This window comes from Ostrinia nubilalis, chromosome 18 (genome assembly GCF_963855985.1).
Source record: "Ostrinia nubilalis chromosome 18, ilOstNubi1.1, whole genome shotgun sequence".
NCBI classification, from domain to species: domain Eukaryota; kingdom Metazoa; phylum Arthropoda; class Insecta; order Lepidoptera; family Crambidae; genus Ostrinia; species Ostrinia nubilalis.
In genome coordinates this window covers 9,696,632-9,716,374 of record NC_087105.1, presented here as the reverse complement: position 1 = coordinate 9,716,374, position 19,743 = coordinate 9,696,632, and the positions used below count along the sequence as shown (strand labels likewise).

General features: G+C 35.0%; 2 protein-coding genes across 4 annotated transcripts in view; both read right to left on the bottom strand.

The window, feature by feature from the left end:
• The window catches only part of LOC135080708 (uncharacterized), a 36,260-nt gene extending 26,294 nt beyond the window's left edge, over positions 1–9,966 (bottom strand). For both annotated transcript variants that reach the window (XM_063975423.1, XM_063975424.1), the window contains exons 1-2: positions 9,019–9,966; positions 6,487–6,579 (exon numbers count right to left, since the gene is read on the bottom strand). In XM_063975423.1, the coding sequence (XP_063831493.1) occupies positions 6,487–6,579; positions 9,019–9,787 (862 nt within the window). In that variant the 5' untranslated portion in view covers positions 9,788–9,966. The remainder of the gene's footprint in view (positions 1–6,486; positions 6,580–9,018) is intronic.
• Positions 9,967–13,302: 3,336 nt separating this feature from the next.
• LOC135080706 (hypoxia-inducible factor 1-alpha-like) overlaps positions 13,303–19,743 on the bottom strand; it is a 133,584-nt gene continuing 127,143 nt past the window's right edge. For both annotated transcript variants that reach the window (XM_063975421.1, XM_063975420.1), the window contains exon 12: positions 13,303–17,074. In XM_063975421.1, coding sequence (XP_063831491.1) covers positions 16,466–17,074 — 609 coding nt within the window. In that variant the 3' untranslated portion in view covers positions 13,303–16,465. The remainder of the gene's footprint in view (positions 17,075–19,743) is intronic.

Below are 19,743 nucleotides of genomic sequence, written 5' to 3'. Positions count from 1 at the left end.
CAATAACATATTCATCATCATTATTTCGACCTTAGGACTTTTACTGCTGAATATAGGCCTCCCCCGATGATTTCCACATCGCTCAGTTGACAGCGGCCCGGATTATGACAGCATAGCATGCATGATGACATATTATCTTCAACAAAAAGGCTATTTAAAACAATATCACACCTGTGATCTCCAACTAGGTGGACTGATGATCTAGTGAAAGTCGCATGAAGTACCTGGATATGGGCAGCGCAGAGCCTCTGTGATTTTTGAAATGGAAGAGCCAAAAGTATAACCATTTAGAAAAATGTTCCAGTTTTTAAAAACACTAAGCATTTCGATTTAAAGTTTGATGACCTCTATGGTCAAATTGGTCGAGTCGTACACACCGGTTTTTATGTTACCTTTTGAGGGTTACCCGTCAGCTTTTGAGGGTTATAACAGGCCTGTTCATCTCCGCGAGTTTACATCGAAAACAAAACACGCACGATGGCCCACCTACAGGATACTATTTGACAAGGCCTCACATACGAGCGAACATTGACTCACGCACGCGTATTCTTGTGTATTATGGAAGAAAATAAAGAAAATGGTGTACTAAATACTGTGCAGTATTTAACTGCCTAAATAATAATAAAAACACAGAATGTACTTTTTTAAGTTGCCTCAAGACACAGAGGTAAATAAGTAGTTAATATTATTCATGATAATTCATGCTAAATCCTCAGGCTAAATCATGTATTTCCTCCGCCATTTTCCGCAGTTTGGCACCTCACGTCACATCATTTTACCGAAGTCAGCCCTATAGCTTCGGCGCAGTGCCGATCACTGACGTTTGTCAACAAAATGGTGCTTGACTCTTGAGACAGGCTAAATTACACCATATTGTTAATGACATTGAGCATACATTTTTTTAAATACCTTCGCGAAGTAAAACTTCTGTACGTAGTACTTATTATTATTCTGTGGTTATAATAATAAAATAAGGAACCGTAACTTTGCATCGAATGAGCCACCGGTTACCGGCCCCTCTGATCTACAAAATATTACAGTACCTCTAACCTCATAGAATTGACAGATTTTATTACGTCACATTGTCATGACTATTGGCACAGAATAAGTAATAGTACAGGTACAGAAGGATTACTCCGCAAGACGATTTAAATAAATGCGAGTCTTGCTACGACGCGATACAGTGGAATTCAGCTCGTACAGCACTACGTACCTACAATTTTATTCACCTACAAGTTTTGTCTCTTTCTATCGCGTGCCTCTGAACTCTTCTTACGCTGCTAGGGTTGCTATGCTGTCTAGTGAAAAAATAGAATTAATCTACTTAGGTATTTGTAATGAGGTACGTATGTAGGTAAGTATTAGTGTTATTTTACCTTTCTAAAAATAACATTTTAAATATACCTACTTAGGATAAAAAAGTACTTATTTTAATACAATGTCTTCATTCATACCTATTTTAACATAAGACAAATAAATTAAACATACCTACTATCACAGAAGAAAGAATGACATCATACCTACCTACTTACTACGCAAACACGAAACGGCTACATCCTAGAACGAGAGGCATCACCCGAAAATCATATTTGTATTTGGCTTTGCACAAACTTAATCGAATGTTACTAGCTGTACTTTGGCAACAATTTATTTTTTACTGAATATTGTTGGGGTACCTATGCATTATGGTAAAAGAACTAGCTTGTCGTAATTTGGTGTATCTATGTTACTCTTCCGTTTCATTTACCTACACGGAAAGGTGATAGTTAATATTTTAACGATAAAATTCTTGAAACATCATAAATTGTATTCAAAAGAAATTATTTATTAAAGGCAAAACATCAAGTCCCGACGGGCACGCGCGTGTCACTCGACTGATATAATACCCGCCGGCGGGGCGCTTCGCTGTAGGTAATTATCGGATGTACCGCGCGTAGTGAGCCAGGCCTGCTATTGGTCAATTTAGGGTTTTAGCTCCATTTATAAAGCCAGATTTAACTCAACAATGACACAGGTTACTTAAGTTTACAAGTGCATAAAACCAGCTTTAATTAAACAATTTCACAGGTTTCTTCAACAGTGTCTGCACTGCAAACATCTCTTAAAATTTTAAAGAATCGAAAAATAAAATTAACTGGTTTTGCCACCGAAGTGTCAGTCAAGCAAGATCAATAGCGTTACATTTAATTTACACCGTTAATGTCTGATTGGGTAGACAGAAACGTTTATGTTTCGTAATGCCAATAGGTATACTATGACATAGCTGTATTTCAGGGTCGCACAGTCCTATAGTTGCTGGTTATTGTGGTTGATACCATGACAAGGTATTGTAATAACAGATAATACATACGCGACCATCAAAAAACTTAATAATGAGTTAGGAAAGTAGTACAGTCGACGGCATATGAGATTATACATTGTTGTAGCAAAATCGCCCTTATTATAAAACAACATAGTGTTTAGCCAGGTGTGCAGTCGACTGTACTTCGCCAAGGTATATTTTAGGTCACGTAAAACACGCGATTTCTTCGCATCACGAACGCACAACTGTGGTGGTACCGTCGCGGGGTAACGTTGGCAAGTTTATCACCCGCAAGTATTCACAAACGATGCTTGCTTAAGTTAAGCAGAAAATCGAACGCACAGCTTTGAATAGAGCTCTGTGATTGGTTCGTGTGTGACCCTGTGCGTCAACACACACTGTGAGACCTCATAGTAATGTTTGTGAATACGGGCATAAATCTCTTTAAGGCCCGATTCGACCAAACTTTTATCCGAGAATAACTCCTGGTATAACATAACTGGCACATTGACAGTTTCAGTATGGGAAATATGTCAAAACTGACGATTTATTCTGAGATTACTGTTTACTCTTGTTTGGTCGAATGCACCCTAAGTAGTTCTGTCTGTTTTCACGACCACAGCGTTGAATAGATTTTTATTAAATGTAGAGTGAAGAGTAGGAAACGTTGGAACATGATATGGCCATTGAGGCGAAAAAAATCTTGTATTGGTGAAATGCTTTTCATATTATTATCATGAATGGATCAGGGACAATTAATACGCTTTTGGAAAAACACGGGATTTAAGATTCTGCGACAGACAGAAAACCTCACGGAAAAGTCACAAGTATGAAAAAACAGATTAATGTGGTAAAAACGTTGTTACCTACTTTTGGAATAGTCCATTTGTAAGTATTTAATCTCTGGAAATACTAAATTAAGTTAAAAATGTTTCAAACACAGGAAACAAGCAATATAAACAAACACACTTAAAAATACTACATTGTTGAAATTCAATTAATATTTACTTTGATACTTCCTATTTTGTTTATCAAATAATATCAATCAAAATTAAATCAGTTCAGCTTAACAGAAAAAGATAATGCAATAAATAAAATAATTGTTATATCTTTGATACCAAATAAATATTCTTTCTTTCTTTCTAAATATCTTTGAATAAACCTTGTTGTGATGTAATGAGAATATTGTCTTTGAGACTAAGTAATAATGGAAGTTCAAGCAGGCCTCCGTCACTCGCCTATGTCGGCCGAGATAATTACCTACAGCGCGCGACAACTTCAAGTTGCAAATCAGTCCGGGCCGCCACGCGCCTGTTTGCACACGCGTATCTATACACGCTCGGTCGATCATAGTCGCAATCAAGGTTTATTGTTCCAACAGCACTGTTATTCTTCTTTAATGAAACATTTTAATATTTAGGAATAATAATTAACTGTAGTGATTTAAATAATAAAAAAAAACTACACTTTTTAAATAATAAATTATTTTGAAATACTTATGACAAAAAACTATAGCAAAAAAGTTATTTTAGCTAATAAAAACATTAACTTTACTTCACCGTGTCTATTTTCCGACACTACACCTTTTAAAACTGTTTGTTTAATTTCGAATTATCGCAACACTGAAGTTTATTAATAGGTACTTTAGAGATGGTACGATTATACAAACTCCACTAGATTAAAGTTTTCTAATCGTAAATACAATAAATGCTTCTTAAAATTAAGTTTTTATTTATTTTACTTTGCTCATACAACCCTGACGCTTGAGAGCGGTGACGTAGATCAATTCTAAACACAAAAAAAATGCGCTCTTGTGAGCGTAGTAGTAAGGTGCGATTTCGAATGCACCATGTGCGTTGGATATTTTGCATTATTATTATTACCGTTAAAATGTCGGCATCTGATCCTACACAAAGGAGTGCAATTTCTGTTGCTACTATTATGTATTCTGTGGTTCAAGGTCTGTTATTATTTTATCCAGTAAATTACATAAAGTGAAGCTAACATTTCTGGTATTGCACGAAAGTTATCTTTATTTAATTTTTATCTGTAAACTTCTGAAAATGTTTTTTCTTTCTTTTATCTTTACTGTACACTAAAAAATGGTTTCTTTAAATCAGTGGTTCTGAACCGGTGGTCCGCGGACCACTGGCGGTCCCTAGAGGCATTCCAAGTGGTCCACGAAGAAATCGTAATAAACAAGTGATGTGACGTGATTAGTCGAATCAACACAACTCAAACGGCGCCCTGTGGACGAGAAATCGACCTCCCATTTCATAGGATTTTGAAAAAAATATGTGGTCCCTGACAAGACAGAAATTTGGTAAAATGGTTCCTCGTGACATAAAGGTTAAGAACCACTGCTTTAAATAGACGGCTGAGATGAAGAAATTAGAAGAAATGATGAATAGAAGGAAAGAATTGATTACAGTTCCATTTATTTGTTACGCCATGGTGCAATTTCGAATAGCTCAACGAGCATGAAGCTTCGTCAGGTTTACTAAACGCAAGAATTTTGCTAGGTTACCCGTCCATGTTGGCAAAAACTAAACACAGAGAACTTAAATCACTGTCACAATTCAAGTTAATTAGTCTTTTTAGCTAAATTAAAAATCTAACTTGTTTTTATACATTTTTTCCTTTAATTTAAAATATACGTAAGTTTTTGTGCCCGATTGATTTATAATGCTTTGTTTATCGGATAAATAATTATCATTATGTTTTTCATAATTTCAGGTGGTTCATAATCGAATTAAAATGAAAAAAATAAAAATAAACAATAAATATTGGATGAAATGTGAAATCCCGCTAGATTTTAATTGAGAAGCATGGTCTGATGAGCATTGACCATTGGTTAGTGCATTGACACCCTGTATAAGCATTCTATCATCAACATCATTATCATTTCAGCGATAGGACCTCCATTGGGCAAAAGGCGTCCCTCAAGGATTTTCAAAGCAACCGGTCTTGTGCTGCCCGCATTCAGGAGCTTCAGGCGACCTTCACCAGATCAACGGTCCATCGAGTGACAACCATCTAGTCCACAATGCGTTACCCGGTCCATGTTTTGTTGGTCCAACTTTTCTACCCTACAGGCCATCGGTTCTATGTGCTGACCCCTATTTTGGCAATTTGGCGGGCTACTATGTTGTCATTTGGTTCTCCTACAGACCTTGCTTGATCTATTATTGTAATGATCTTACTTATTAGCATAATAGTTCTTTTCTAGCCTAAGCATTGTTAACGCAAATTACAGTTTGTAAAGTACTTATAACTAAAGGTAAAAAGTTAATTGTCTCCAACGAATTCTAATTGTTGGTTAATTAAACTAAAATTATTTTGTTTTGTTTTAAAACTAGTACTTAAGATTTACTACTTCTACATGAATGAACATGTGATATACCTGTCATCAGAACAAGTCATCAAATAACAGAATTGTCAGTCATTTGTCACAAATTTAAAAAAATAAGAAAATAAAATTGAAATCATAAAATAATAAATGTTTTTTATTAAATATATTTTTCCAGTATAATTACGATTACACGGATTACACCCTATATTAATGCTAAAATCGTAAATGAAATTGCATACAATACTCACAAAAATGCATAATAATAAATTAAAACGAATTTGACCCATTTTCCCAAAAAATGTAACACTAACCATTTTCAAAAAACAATTATTATGTGTTCATTGTTTTTTACTAAGTTAAGGCAGCAATCTAGTTTAACGAATCAATTAATAACTGAATTTTACTAGATGTACTTAGTAATTGCTTACTCATCATAATAATAAAGAATAAAATTAACTGTAATTAATTCTATTTAATTTATCTGTAAAAGGCGAACAAGAACTCCATTCACACAAGTAATACAATAGCATGTAAGATTTCATATGAATGTGCTGATCAAGTATTTTCAACTTGAATGTGGAGATGCTTCAAAACGTCAGGCCAGAAGAATGTTGTCAATTGTCAATTTTGATGAAAAGTTTATAATACAAAAAATAAAGCCAAATAATTATGGACACCGAGTGGTCTTTGTCTTTAGATTTGACCAATATTTAATTGCGTTGCATATTTTATATTGATAAATAAATAAATAATATGTAGTCAGTTATTATTTTTATGGTACTTTATTTACAAAAGAGTCTATTGATGCTAAATAAAACAAAGATTAACTTACGGGTATCATTTAAAGGTGAGTGGTTTGCACCTAAACTTGAACTGGAACCTTTTTGCAGGATCATATTCTGCTGGCGAACATTGTCCAGTTCCACTAAAATGAATGAATTAAATTAAAATACATTATGATGATACATAAACTACATAAGTACTTTGCTTAAATAACAACAAACAAAGTCCTCCCCCGGATTTGTCAGGAAGAGATTGCTTACGAACAATAAGATTGTTAAAATTGTGCTGTTTCGTATTTATTCGTTACATTTGTTTTATTTTGTGACAGTTGTAATGAGGGGCTTGAAGGCAAAACCACCAAGTAAGGTGATTTAAAAGGATTAGGTGTTGGACAGACACCCCGGTTTCATATTTCTTTATTGAGTTGAGTACAGTTAAATGGACAATGACACACTTTTTTACTCAATGTGTATATTACGTAATGACAACAAGAACTTCTGCTTAAACGGTAACTAAAGATATTATTAAAACTCCAAAAAAGTCAAATATCGAAGAAAGTATTCATGGTCACTGTAATGAGATAGTTAATAGGAAAACAAATAAAAAATGCACACTTTAGAAGCACAGCACGGTGCATTATTGGACGAATGGTTCACCTTGACCTGAATAATCTTGAGTGGGTGAGTGACATACGATTAGTGGGTGGATATACATATCTTAAGTCAAATGTGGGCAGCAAATCAGAAACATTGTTAAAGGTCAGAAAAATACTTTGATTTTCAACACAATGTGTTGATGATTAATCATAGGATGGATAATTTTGAATAAGTCTCATGTAAGTGAACTATCTGAATCTTATGAACTAAGATACTTTAAAACAAAGTCAATGAGGATCAGTACTGTTGTAGAAAATTCAATAAAACTAGTATCTACGTTAATCTTTAAGACATAAGAAAGATATATCTTTTTGAATTATCCAAATCGGACCATTACTTACGAAGATATTAAGTAATAAACATAGGCCGTTTTTGCCGCTAAAAGTCAACGTACGCAGGGCCGCGTGACGTCACTATATCCGAATCGAGCGCAGCCGGCGTACTATTGGGATGGAAAATATTTTTTTCCAGCTACACTATCAGTTTTAGAAAAAAACTTATAATAACATTTATTCATCAAAATAAAGTAACCTATCGACCAGTAATTTTTAAAAATAAAAATTGTGAAAAATAAGTATCGCTATGTCCAAAAACCACATTTTCATAGGATTCGATGCAATGCGGAGACGCGGTTGGGGTGAGTGTAACTTAATGATTGTTTGTATTGAACATAATAATACATAATATGATGCTTATACCCAGTTTCTGGCCTGGGGGGGGGGGGGGATAAGTCATACCTAGCTTATAGCCTGGGGGGATGGGCAAGCCTTACCCAGCTTCTGGCCTTGGTGGGAGGGGGGAGAGGCAAGTCATACCCAGTTTCTGGCCTGGGGGGGGGGGGAAGTCATACCTAGCTTATGCTTATGGACTGGGGGAAGGGGCTAGCCTTACCCGCCTTACCCAGCTTCTGGCCGAGGGGGGGGGGTGGGGGGGGGGGGGTCAAGTCATACCCAGTTTCTGGCATTTCTGGCATGGGGGGATACCCAGCTTCTGGCCGAGGGTGAAGTCATGCCCAGCTTATGACCTGGGGAGAGGAGGGGGGCGGGGGAGTCATACCCAGCTTCTAGGCTAAGATTAAATAGATTTCTAGGAGGGAGCAGCTGTCCTTTCCTGCAGCAGCTGGCCCGCCCATGGGAACGGCGAATAGATAGGTAGGTAGGTACGTAGGTTTAACTCAGAAAAACTAAATAACAGGTAGGTATTGCGTGTACATCGAAATGATCTTCATAGCAATGTCTTGTAGCCTAGGCAGAGTGTATCTGCCTCAGCTATACCTTATTGTTAGAAGTAAATAAATTAATACTTATACATTTTTATATTTTACTTGGAAGAAGATATGACTCTAACAACACTTATGAACACTTTATTTGAATAAATCGCCAAATATACCACCGCGGAGACCCCAATCGCGTCTCTGCGTTCCATTGAATCGTATGAGTGTATGGATTTTTTGCGTTAGTTTTCACAATTTCTATTTTTAAAAATTACCTATCGATAGCTTACTTTATTCTGATGAATAAATGTCATTACAAGTTTTTCTCTATAACTGATAGTTTGGCTAGAAAAAAATATTTTCTATCCACGCAGTACGCCGGCAGCGTTCGGATCGGATATAATGACGTCATCGTCCCCGCGGCGGGCGGTCAGTGAACTTTTTTAGTAATTTGGCCATAACTTCGTAAATTTTTGTCGTAGAACAAAAATTTTTGGACTGTGTATTAAGGATTTCTTAGCCCTATAAATCTGCATTCACAGCTAAAAATCGAAATGATCCTCATTGCACATTTTAAATAATTCTGAGATATTATATGGTCAGATGTGTAATATTTCTAAACAAAAACAAGTTTGCAATAGTTTAACATGGTGAATAATGCATGTAATTTGAATTTCAAACTAAAACAATATACAAGTAAGTGCAGTCTTACCTTTCGTCTCCAATAAGTCTTTGCTTAGTCTATTGTTGGCAAATTTTAGGCTTTTTATCTGATCAAGGAGATGAGTCAGAAGTCTACTGCCAACTTGGCTGCCAGACAAGTCAGAGCTTGACTCGGAGTCAGACTCAACTTCACCGTTTGCAGGCCTGGCTACATCGGGCAGCCCTCTCACACAGGGATCACTGAACCTTCTGGCGTTACTCCCATCATCTTTGTCATTAGTATTCATATCGCTGTTCGAATTCGTGTCGGCGACTGACGTAACTATCGGCGGCAAGCTGGCAAAGTCTTGACTATCCGTGAAGTTCTTTGGTTGGAGATAATTTGTATTGCTCAGTGTACTATTTGGCGTGCTGTGCACTTCCTCAGCCTTGTTTTCGCTTCGTCTCCGCATTCTTGGCCTCTGCACCTGGATACTCTTGTTCACGCTTTGTGTATACCGGTACTCGTGATTATACAGAGGTGGAACTGCAGGACTGCAATAACTAGGAAGCGTGGGAAGCGACATCGGCTCCGCACATCCATACATGTACCGATATTGGTCGAAGCCAGGCGCGAATTGAGAACTAACCAACGGAAAATTCAAATTAGGATTGACGTAAGTCTCGTACGTATCCATGCTTGGAGTAGAGTCTTGTATGTGATGTAAAGTCTTGTCTAACCACTTTGAAAGATACGAGCCCTTGCTCCCCCGCGACTTCTTCCGCTTTCCCAAGGGGCCACCGTTTGATCCGTTCACTTGCTTCGGCGTAGAAGCCATTGATGTTCACAACACTGCACTGAGCAAAAAGTAACAACAACGCACTAGTACACTATAGTTTCAGAGAGCAAACGATGTTAATCTCATTATAATTGAAATTAATAACAAAAATAAACACGTATCATCCTGATCACAAAAACCCGTCCGTTGCCCAACTTTGACGAATAATGACAATTGAACGAAAATGACAGTTGGCTGTCATCTGTCCACTGGCAATACGTTTCGGTTCACTAGTTTTTCAATTTCGTAATGGTAAAAACAACAGGATTTTGAAACTATTTTTATTTACATTTTACATCTTCTTAAATTGCCACATACACATCTTATGTATCAAGTCGAGAAACAACACTGATTATAGCCTGACCAGGAACATAAAAACCCTCGCCATGTTGCGGAAAACTAATGGTACTAATTTCTTTTAATGGCAACAGTAACTGAAAACTTCATTGACATGTCACCTTGCATGTCAGTCTATTGCTGTCAAAGTGTAAACAAACTTTATTTTAAATGTGCTCAATTGATTTTGTGAATTAAATTGCTAAAATCTTTTTATAGTCGTGAAAGAAAAGTGGTTCACAATGTGTTAAAGTATTTGTCGAAGAGAAATACTAAGGGTTCGGACAATATTTTCATTGAATAATGTTTTCGACAAAGGTTGTCAAATTGACTGACATGTTTATCGTATAGTACAGTCCACTATGAAAATTAGCTGTGGTTTGTTTCAACTACCTATTTTAAAGTTTTTTGTCACTTTCTAAGTGTTGAATTTTATGGAATTGGGAAAGAAGTACCGAGTTTGAAGCGTTCATGAGCAGACATTGCAGTTGAATATTCAAGTTCTGAATTTGATTATTGATGAATAATAAAATAAATCCTACTAACTCGATTGATGGTTTCATTTAATTTATTTAAACCAGGTTACCTATAATCATATTTTTTCGTTAATTTATGAAAATATCAAATTAGCCCGTAATCCTGAATCCTGATACATAAAGTTAGCCTATTAATTTAACACAGGTACGACTGTACTCAGTGTTGCACTATCAAATGCAATTGACGCGCCTCTATGCCAGGGTTTTTATGTTCCTGTGGGTCTAGACAAAGTGCAAATTATAATCGCAAACCAGTCGAAAAGTGGTCGAAAAGCCCCTTTTTTGTATGGAGTTTTGACGGATTCGATTTTCGATTCGATCAACAAGTGCGTTTTGTCTAGGGGGGCTGGTCAGGCTATAAACAGTTTTTAATTTATAATCCGGCAAAATAAATGTTAGAAGTTATTTGCGTATTTAGCGCCATCTACACTTCATAGCATTAAACATAACATAGCATTGTAAGCGCCATCTATTATCCTACAAATGTCAGTGCTGTTATGATAGTTTCAGTATCTTCTAATAGATGTCGGTATCTTCAGACAATTTTTTTCCATTTGCTTGCTTTGTAGGTAGATTATGTTAAATAGGTATCTTTTATTTTCTTCATGATTTATGATAATAATTTTATTTATTTACAACAATTTTTCAGTATGTAGGCCTATATTTTTTATTATTGTTAGAGTAGTTATTTGCTTATTTAGCGCCATCTACACTTTATAGCATTAAACTTATAACAAAGCAGTGTCTATAGCGCCATCTATTTTCTTACAAGTAAATGTCATTGCTATCATGATTTTATAATAGTTCTAGTAACTTCTAACAGATGTCGGTATAATGACTTTGCTCAGACTTTTCTCCAATTTGCTTGCTTTGTTAGGATAGGTGTAAAACTTTTCATTTTCCTTATTTCCTTTACAACATTAAAAGTACACTGGTCATCACAAAAATCGGCCCACCGTTACGTTTTACAGGAAAACTCGTTTCTACTGACACAATCATGGTGCCCCAACAATATTGGTGTTATTTGAAAGCCCAATAAATATCCTTAACCCTTCATTTGGCAGTGATGCTTTTAAGCAACAACCACTTTGAATATTTCTACAGCACCAAATAATAAGTTTTGTGCAAATCATTCGATTTTGTTACAAAGCTTAGTTCAGCAAAACACTAGTAAATCGGTCGTCGACTGAGTTTTGAGTGATTTCATATCCATATTTCTGTCAGACGCCAAGATGACGCGAAATGAGAATAACAAAGACGGAAGTTTTATGATTTTGTACTATTTTATCATCTCTAATTATTTTTGTTTTGTCTAAATTTAATTCATAATAAATCAAACTAATCATATAAAGCAATATTTGGCGTAGAAATTGTGTTTTCTAATACATGACATGCTTCCGAACCTCGATGTTGCCTAGAAGCAACAGTGCCAAACATCTAACAAAATAGGTTTAGCTTTTTGTTAATACAAAAGAGTGTCAATACACAATAAATCAATCATGTATTACATGAATAATGTTATAGAGATGGTATAATAATTACATTTGATGCAATTACGGACCCTGTCGGGCACAGCATTTTAGCAGAGAGAGGAAGAATTTGCTGTCTGTATCTGTGTTGTTTGTCTTCACACTTATACCGCTGAACTGATTTAAATGATAAACACATTTTTCTTGCGTTGAAGTCAACAACTATAGCAGATAACGGTAACATACCAGTTTCAGAAGCTAAAGAGAAAATAAAAAGCCAACCTTGGCTCGGCATATTGATCGTGAAGTATGATGACATACGTCATCTATGAAATGTTGGAGAAAAAGGTCATTAATCGACTTTGCGAAAATGGCCAAAAAAAAGTTTAATGCATAAAATGTGAAATACGATTGATTTTTTAAAGATTTTCATATAAAAAAATTAATTCTATAATATATCTCAATGTTTTATTTAAGTACCCCTATTTGGCAATGTGGTAAATAAGCAACAATCGTTTTTCGCGAAAATACCAACCAAATATTTTTTTTACTATTTTTCTTAACTTAATTTGATAGTAACAATTAGGTCTAAATAGATTTTATTGAAAAAATCAAACAATTTGTGTCTTGCCAAATGAAGGGTTAAAGAAAAACACATTTAAATTCTTAATAAACGATTAACATATACAATAAATGTGACTTGAAAAAAGACCTCACTTTGGGCTCACCTCTGGGCTCAATTAGACCAATTTTTATGGTTATAAAACCAAATAATGATCTCACGTCGTGTCCTCTTTATCAGATGGATAGCGATTAATCCCAACTTAACAGTTTTATAGCCATAAAAGTTGGCTCAAGCGTAACTATCTATTTTTTGAAGAAGTGACTCTGGATTCTTCTACAGACACATTTTTGGGGTAAAAACCTTTCCTTTAATGAAATAAAGTTTAGAACTAGGCTTTTAAATGCTGCCAATATTGGTGGGAAGTGGGGATGCATACGTTTGAAAGTGCTTGTCGCGGGTGGGTGGGTCGATTTTTGTAATGACCAGTGTATATTTTTTTAAGTGTTCACTTCTACCAGAAACCTCATGTAATCATTTATTACTCTTTTTGGATTGATGTATAACTACCTAGGTAATTAGCTCAGGGTAGATAGAATAAAACAAACAATAGATAATGACAGAAAATTTAATATCTAAATATAAAACAATCTGATTCAGTATTTACATTTAGATAATCATAGAATTCATTTTAATCAGATAATACAATTTTATTTCAATATTTAATGACTTCCAAAATATATTTTACGATATCGAAAGAAAACAATAAACTTCCCCACAAAACAACATTTTCTATTTCTATGGCACAAGCCTTCAAGACTTCAATTGACATGATTACGAAATTAATGTTCATAAGGTGCTATAAAATAATGAAAATTGGCAGTATGTTTAAACTTACAATATGAGGTAAAGCAGCAAACGGCTTTATTTAGAGTTTTTAGAGAATTTAATTTGATTTCTTCTTAGGCCCATTTGCATAACATTTTCGTGTTTATAGAGCTTGTGTCAAAGCGCCTAGATAACAAATTAAAGAAAATTATAGAACAAATTAATTGATACCAGGTAAAATTAATCATGCTCATCATTTTATTATTTGTCAACCCATGCGGGATCCAACCCCGCTACTGCAGCTACCATACATATAACCAACTTGATTCGTTCTTAAAGAATTTCAAAACAGGATTAATACAATTACAATCTAAGTTCAACTAAAGTTATGCATGTGGACCTAAGAGATTTTATAGTTAAACGTTTTCTTATGATGTCATAGACAATTTATTTATCTACATCGACTGAGGGATCGCGTGACTCCGAATATTAGATGATCATGCTCACTTAAGGTTGTAAGATTGGGTCACACAAAAAACAGTAACGAGTCACTTAACGCCTGCCCCTAATGAGTACAAGGCTTTATTTTACAGACTTTTGCAGTTTTATCGAGTTTTACATTAGTTGTAACTTTTATAAGACTTTTGGCACCTCAAAAGATTAAAATATTGCATATTGCCGTTTACCTACCCACTTAAAAACAAATAAATCAGGATAGTCGTAAACAATAAAGTAAAACTACATTTGTTGAATTTTTGAAACATGTTTGCTACTACCCTGACGCTATATTTATTCATAACATAAACTATTTTTTATTAATGCTTTGCTCATACAAACTTACCGAAGAGTAACCAACCCAGTACAGATTTGATTGTCAATATGTCCAACACAAGTATTGTTTATTAACAATAACGACCCCAACTTAAAATTAAATTAGTTACGCTTACAATGTAATGTATATTACATTAAAACTAACGAGATTTAAGGGAAATCAATTGCATTAAAAGATGTAATACGTTATACGCCCATATTCTGAAACGTTACTCTAAAATTGTATTCTCTGTGAAACTACTTAACCGATCAAAGGCATGAATCTACACTTGAGATTGAGTCGAATTTTGAGTATCGTTTCGCAATACGGGCCCTAATGTTTTCATAACCAGATTGTACTTAAACTGTACGGTACAGAAGTCAAAAACTCATCTGTTGTACATTACCTACTTAAGTAATACAATTAATATTTATATGATGATAAATAGTGTACAAATACGGAAGAAAACAATCACAATATGTTTATTATTCGAGTGTGTGATTAACATTGGGGGTATTTATATTTATTATTTATATCTGTGATAAAACATACCCACATGTGTTTGTTAACACAATGTAGTTAACGACATGTAAATAATTCAATCGTGAAATAATGAATGACAGGTGAACATTCACTATAATTTATGTTCTAGAACTTTACATAGGTATATGATTTTAACTTCGTAAATAAATGGTTTTACATTTCCAATGTGATAATATAAATGCTCCTTTGATTTGATTAGACAAAATGTATGCCACATACAATTAAGGCCCTTTAATTAAAACAAAAAAGTCTAATCACCATTTTATTTTAAAAACAATGTTTTTGTTTATTTTTATCTTATTGTGTCAAAACGCCGGTATAGGGCTGCCATATTTTTTATGAATTTGTGGGCAGTAAAATAAATATATCAGTTCAATATTTAAAAATAATAGTAAATGTGACTTGTGACACTAATGGCAGTGAAATTTGGAAACAATAGTGTTATAATATTTTATTATTTTCATCGATTTATTTTCACTATAATAACATAATGGGGAAATTATATGTTTTTACGTAACCTTAACTTCTAAATGAGTATAATATTTTGATCGTAAATTAAATAACAACTTAACTAGGCCTCGTTTACTTAAAACCTCCCTTCGAATTGACTTAACACTAAAGTGCCATTTTAATGAAAATTTTGTGAAAAAATGTAAAAGTCTGTATATTTCATATGCCAATTTTCTTTTAATTGTGTTTGTTAGCACTTCAGACCGATTAACGGTCAGTAAAAAAATATATGCCGTGGGCAAAATTATTTCAATATTACATTAAACTATTTTAATTGTTCAATTATAGTAAGTATAGTGTAATATTGATATCAAAACCACATATTTTTTTCTTTTGAGACTGTCTTGAATTGGTGTAATGTTAAAATTTTATTACAATAATTATATCTCTTACTCTTAACTATAACTATAATATAAACCTTATTACATCCACTCATACATTGTGTAATATATCTATAACAATAAAACATATAAACTATTCGTTCTTACAGTACAGTATTATTTTTCTAAGTCACATCGTTACTTCATCCATCAACCAGGATTCCAGTCCATAAAATATTATTTTATTTATTTATTAAATTAAATCAAACAGACGGGCGATACGATAATTTCATGACAGATGAATTTGATAAATTTTGGACGTGCTAAATACAAAATTCATGATAAAAAAATACCTGCAATATTCCTAATTCGTTTGAATATCATCTAGATTCTAGAGTATACACTACATAGAATACTATGAATACAAGAAATAGTATCAATGAGATTACAAAAAGTATTCTACAAAAGCCCCGTATTAGAAAACGGTGTATAGGTACTCAGTTCTAATTCTGGTCCAAAGACGTTCTTTCATTGAACATAATACATCGCTTTAACAAGGACTATGGAATCCCGTAGCACATTCAGCCTACCCTTCGCGACCCATTCATTCGCGAGTGATTCCCATTGGAAACATGTATTCAAATAAATCTTGTAGACCGTAGCATTTCAATAATCGAGGCGGACTTACTATAAATGCTTGAGGTAACATAATTCTTCAACACAACGGATCCGGACGTTAGAAATCACCCCGCATTCAAAGACACTACCCTAATTTGACGTCATCGAATGCCGTGAGGAGTTCGTTTGTGCCCTGCAGCATCTCTGTGTCCTCCCAGAAGTCTGAAGACGGTATTGGCATGCTGGAGTCCAGAAGAAGGTCTCCAGGTTGGAACGGGAAATTGGGGCTCGGCTGCATTTTGTTGGTCAAGTACGGGTCTCCAGCGTGCATTATTCCTGCTGGGGAGACGATCGCGCTTCCCGGACTATACATTTGGTTGAACTTGCCTACTGGAGACATGGATTGAGGGGTTGAATACGGGCTAATTAATCTGTCCCTTTGAGCTGGACTCATGATCGGGCTGTAGTTAGGGGTGTTAGGGCTAGGAGGGAGGGAGTACATAGGATTATTTGTGTTGACGCTTAGAGGACTCATATGGTTAGTGTTTAAGTTTGTGCGCATTATATTGGCTGCGGGCGTATTCGGGCGTAGCATCTGTTTGTTCTGTAAGTTCTGGATATTGATGACGGGTATGGGTATGTTATTTTTGTTGATGGTGTGCTGGGGAACGTTTTGCGGGACCATGAGTAGCTGGTAGTTCGGGATGAACTTGTTTTGCTGCGCCCTCTGCTGCTGTATTGCTGCTTCCAGCGGCTGAAAAGCACAAAAGACGTATATTAGTACACTTACAGATAATGTTATATAGCAAAACATATGACGTATAAAACCGACAAAAAACGTACAAAAAATAATAAGTTGTAAAAAGGAGCATGTTGCAAAAAGACAAGCACGTGAGAATAAACATACATTATTATAAAGATGGGTTATAATTTAGCTTTGACCTTGACTTAGAATACGTGGAGGCTTTGAATATTCATCGCACATTTACATACATAACCGACGAGAGAATGTTTAGAGGCGAGTAATCTAATGACAAGATGAACACAGTTTCAACTGTAATTAATTTGTTGAGTAATATTATGCAGATTAATTATTAACAACCCTGGCAGTAAATTAAAATGTAACCGTTGACTTATGAGATTAAACGTTGATTAGTTGGTTCAAAACAGCATTTTTTTTTAACTAAGTATTAGGTATATTACTTTGAACCATACTTTTAGTAGTGAAGTAATCACGAAGTCGAATGATCACGAATAACTTTATCAAGACACCCTGTTGTTAGTCTTTTGCGAGCCTCTATAGGCGCCTAAAAAGGATCAATCGATACATCAAAGAATCTGAACTTCTAAATTTTCTGATGGACAACCGCCTCTATTATGCTCTATTAATCTAATATGAGGAGCGTGAGACGTCCACCTACAAGGTGGACCGACGACATCGTAAAGGTAGCAGGAAAGCGCTGGACGCAGGCCGCTACCAATCGATCAACGTGGAAAGCATTGGGGGAGGCCTATGTTCAGCAGTGGACGTCCTATGGCTGAAATGATGATGATGATGAATCTAATATGTCTCTATTACAATTACCTACTTTGTTTCAGTCGTCCCACATAGTTATTATTGAGTCTTGTGGTTACTCCATTTTATTAGCTTTAAATGAACGTACTGTCGCCGACGTAAACAAATTTATTAGTCTTCGGGTACAATCGCGTTTATTATTCGTTAATGGACCAATAAATAAACTATTGTAGAGCGCGGGCAACGAATTCGACACGACAAGAAAAAATAACTCTAAAACACTACTCTTTCGTAAAACGCTGTCTTCGCTAGAATAAAATATGAACTTTAAGTAAAATCTGGACTTTTTAGTAAGTAATAGTAATCTTTTTTACACAAAGAAAACTTTAATTAATATGAGATCGATAAGAATTCCTTGCAATATAAAATTATAATCCGAACTTGGAAAAAGGCATTTTCTCTAAGATCTCTCTCCCTTTATGGAGATGCCATAAAATACTTCTTTCATTACTTTTCTCGACAATGTACACATGTTTGTCTGTGGTTGGGACTAGAATGGGAATCGTGACCATAAACAATCAGACATTGGTAGAATCGGAAAACTTCGCGATCGAGTTTTTTCTGTTATCGATCAAGAACGTAGGTTGTTTCTTTGAAAATACCCCTCAGTCCTTCATCAATCAATATTGTTGTTTCAGCAACAAATGGCCTATACTCAGCATAGGGAATGAAGTATTCGCTTGAATTATTTAGTTGCGTGTCCAAAAATGTGTTACATGAACGCCAATATCAAAGTTTCAGTCAGCGTCTTAGAACATAAATTCCTGCAGAGCAATTTATCACGACATCCGTGGAAGTATGTAGGATTATTTCCTTCCTTAAGCTTACTATTATACCTAAGTGGGACGCTGAGATCGATTTTAGACTGTTCACTAATTCTATGGTATTATTTGTTTAGTAATTGAAATCGATTCCAAGTTACTAAAATACTTAGTCCGTTGGAATTTTTAATCAAGCGAATGAGGAAGGAAGGATAACGTAATAAAACACAAAGACTGTGCGCCTTAAATTTTTGGGGCAAACCTTTTAGACGTTTGCCGCAAAAATATCATGAAAACAAGATGAATTACTAAACTTAGTTTGCAAATTTTAAATTAGTAGTCTTGGTCCTTTCATTTTACTAAGACATGAAAGAGACAGTAGAAAACTTAACTGACTATTCATTATAAAGATAGGGTTTCTGGACTGGACAGCCCTGGCTGGGAAAGTCTGTTTTTTTATCGGATATCTATTGAAGTAAGTACCTAATCCTAGGTTATAGTTTGTCTCCTTTATTGAGAAGCAGGTTTAGCATCCTAATTTCTTGGCTTTTTCATCCGAAGGACGCAGATGTGACCTATGATAAAGAGCTTTCCTAGAAGTTGCTTCTTCAGTCGAACTTTGAAGGCCATACGGTTATTCCTTGCGGCATTTGACTGCCATGAAAATATTTTAACATGGTCGATGGATAAATTATGGTGCATTGCGGGCACCGTGGTTTCACCGGTCGAATCAATACTAAATTACCTTTAAATAGTACGAGAAATATTTTACTAAGGATCTGTAGGTAGGTAGATACTTTATTGTTAATGTAAAAATAACGGCTTTAGGAGCCCTCAATAGGCGCGTAGTATCGGAAATAATACGGTTCTCTACTATCAAACTAATTTATCTGGCAAAACGGCCGAAACGTTGAGTTTATACTATGTTGTCTTGACAACGGATATAGGGGTGTGTTACACGCTCATCAAAGATACATGGGGAATGAGGGATTATTACCTGATGTTTTAGTTGTAACTGCTCACAAGGTTAACCGGGCTAGTAAGTTTGAACGACGAGATACTATCTTACCGTGGTATACTGAGATT